Here is a 3,136-nt window from a genome sequence, read left to right on the forward strand (position 1 = left end):
TAAAAAAAATAAATAAAATTATAACAAAAATCAATAAATCAATAAAATAAAAGTTGGAAACGTTTGGGATTGCTTTATATAATATTGACCTCAGCACGTGAGCCGCGAGGGGGTAAGAGGATAATACCTGCGTATGAGTCCCGTCCAGAGTGATGACCGCAGAGGTTTGACCAACACCAGCCTTGATGGGCGGCGTCGTGAAGGAGTCCAGGACGTGGTAGTGTCCCTGGGCAGTCTCTCTGTGCAGGTAGGTCGGGTCTCCTTCCTCCACCATCTTCTGCACAGCGTACGTCACGTTCTCGCCCTCTCTCCACAGCGTGTAGCTGGAGCTGTGGGTCCGGCCTGAGGACGGATACACCATGGCGTGTTCACTGGTCGTAAATGTTTTACAGTTGATGTCGAAAGACAGTCGAAGCGGCTCTAACAGTCACCCGTATAAGAAAATCACATGTACATGAGCAGGGAAGGAGGTAAAAGGAGACAATTTTAGAGAAGAAAAATTGTCCAATGCTACCCGGATTCGAACCCAGGACCTTTGAATGAGAATCAAACACCTTACCCTCTAGGCCACGAGAGCCCCCGTGTTTTTCCTTCTAAGATTCAAACTCTCGTATTATTAGAATACATATATAAGATGAAAAGCTATAACCATTATAGTAAAACAGACGTCAGTAGTGATGGTTTGGAAATACATGTATGTACACTAATGTACACGTATTCTGTTGAACACGATGCCGATATGAGACAGTCATAAATGATGAGTATCTGTTCTGTATGCCATTTCAAATCTGATGCTTCCGCCTACTGAACCGACCCTAATTGGATTCAACTTCTTTGTCTTCCTTGACAGCCAGGGCTAACCCGAGCTGAGTAGAACACAATGTCAAAGTAGAAAGACCGAGTCACTGGACAAAGATTCTTCCCATACGAGAATCGAACTCAGGTCTTCTGAGTGCGACAGCAAAGCGCCTTACCGAGCCACAGACACCGGTCTACACAGGACTCTCAGCTTACAGAGATCGCAGTTATCAACGAGTAACCATGACTATCCTTTTTTCGTGATCAAAGGGCACGAAGCACGCCTTGTTCGTCTGGAAAAGCACAGATCACGCTAAGCTGTTGCTTCGACCAATATACACGTGTACCAGGGGGAAACAAAGCATAATATTCTTGTCTCCGTAAACGTGGCCACAAGTGGGCAATGTGTAAAGTGACACGTGACGTGAAGAGGCGATACCTGTACAACTGTCACAGAGGGCAACGGAGTTGAAACGTCTCCGATTACGGAAATTCTTTCTGGCAACGTATTGCTTCGTTCGACTCTCCGCACACGGCAGCTAAGTAACGCGCAAATAAAAGACCTACTAGTGTTACATATCACATACAATTTAGTACCGGTATCTTTGCTAACGTTTGGTGGATCTGAATTTCTATGCTTAGTTTATAGTCGGAATTCTTACTACTTTTTGCAGGAATTCATTAAATAAATTTACTTAGCTTACTACAGAAAGCTTCTTACATACGCTTGGACACAGTAACCCCCTTCCCCCCCCCCCTTTCTGCCACCCTCGAGATATCCAACCCCTAGATTGTGGTGATCATCGCTGCTGAAAGTTGTGTGACTTCGCGATCATACTTGCACCATTTTCATTCGGGGTTATGTTGGCATTAATTCAGGGTGTGTGTTTCAGAGCAAAGAAATGTAGTTGAAAACATGCATTTGGAATATTGGATGTCTGTAACCCAATGAGAGGGCCAAGTAGACCTAGAGTATTTTGTAATCCTAGCACCTTTGTCATCATGCGAGTCCAGTTTCAAAGTTTTGCAGCCAGTTTTCTGTTAGCTGTTGACTGGGGAATCCGTGGATATGGGTATTGATGCGTTACATACATTTTAAATTTAAACGGAAGTAGTTTAACCCAACATAGACTCTCCCTTTTACAGAAGAGTCAGCACGATTCCAAGAGTTTCATATTATCACAAAAGAAAGACCAGGTGTAAAATAGAATAGAAGTTGTACAGAATGCGTCTCCAGAATATACTGTTACAAAGAGTCTACATTTACTATCTTTGACTGTTAGCACCGCTTTTCCGATACCGAATTCTAAAAGTAATGAATCTCTCCTTCTTCGCCTTTGTGTGATGCGCAAAAACAAAGCTAACGGGTGCCATCTTCGCCAACACGACTATACTCTTCACGGGAGGTCTACAGGAGAGGGGTAAAAACCTACTTTTTTTTTTATCTCCTTCTTGTCATTGCGCAATGTTTTGTCGTCTGCTACCCTCGTCGCCAAAGAGCACAGCATTTACGGGAAACAAAAATATACCACCAACAAACGAGACGTAAACACGTAAACATTGCGGGTATTGTCCGCGGTTCTAAATGGGAAATATCGCCTGGAGCAAGAGCGGTATTCGTAACTTGGTTTGATCTTGGAAAGAGAGGAATATTAACAAAGCATTTGAAAAAAAAGTGTTCTTGACATAAATCTTTCTCAATATTCTCCATTAGTTTCTTGATATTTCTCGGGTCCTTGTTCGTTGTTGGAAGCTCCGTCCACAGATGTCGCAGGTGAGCAAATTTTAACAATTAGATCTAATATCTGGGCTTTTTTTTCCATATAAAATAAATCTCTAGGACAAAGTTTTTCATTAAAAAAAATAAAAAATTCAACAACATGGTTCAGTCTCTTGCAAATGCATCCCCAACAACCAACAGACCATTTAGTTTTTTCTGATGTCGCGATTGGCACTGATAAACTTGTCTTTTTTCCGTCCCTATGTATTTTAGAACAATAATATGTATATCTTTGCTCCTGCTCTTAAATGCAAGATACGCACTCAACATAGTATTAGACGTACGAAGTCATTGACGCTACCGGCCGGGAAGTTGAAAGGCGGATGTTTTTTAGTATCTCAATGAATGTAGAAATAACAACTACAACAACAACAACAACAACAACAACAACAACAACAACAACAACAACAACAACAACAATGATGATGATGATGATGATGATGATGATGATGATGATGATGATGATGGTGATGGTGATGATGATGATGATGATGATGATGATGATGATGATGATGATGATGATGATGATAATGAATAACATATTTATAGCCCATATTC

At 41.5% G+C, this 3,136-nt stretch overlaps 1 protein-coding gene across 2 annotated transcripts in view; it reads right to left on the reverse strand.

The window, feature by feature from the left end:
• The window catches only part of LOC101851161 (spondin-2), a 20,439-nt gene that overhangs the window by 4,895 nt on the left and 12,408 nt on the right, over positions 1-3,136 (reverse strand). For both annotated transcript variants that reach the window (XM_005089706.3, XM_005089707.3), the window contains exon 2: positions 128-342. In XM_005089706.3, the coding sequence (XP_005089763.1) occupies positions 128-342 (215 nt within the window). The remainder of the gene's footprint in view (positions 1-127; positions 343-3,136) is intronic.

The sequence above is a fragment of the Aplysia californica genome, unplaced genomic scaffold, assembly GCF_000002075.1.
Source record: "Aplysia californica isolate F4 #8 unplaced genomic scaffold, AplCal3.0 scaffold00008, whole genome shotgun sequence".
Lineage (NCBI taxonomy): Eukaryota > Metazoa > Mollusca > Gastropoda > Aplysiida > Aplysiidae > Aplysia > Aplysia californica.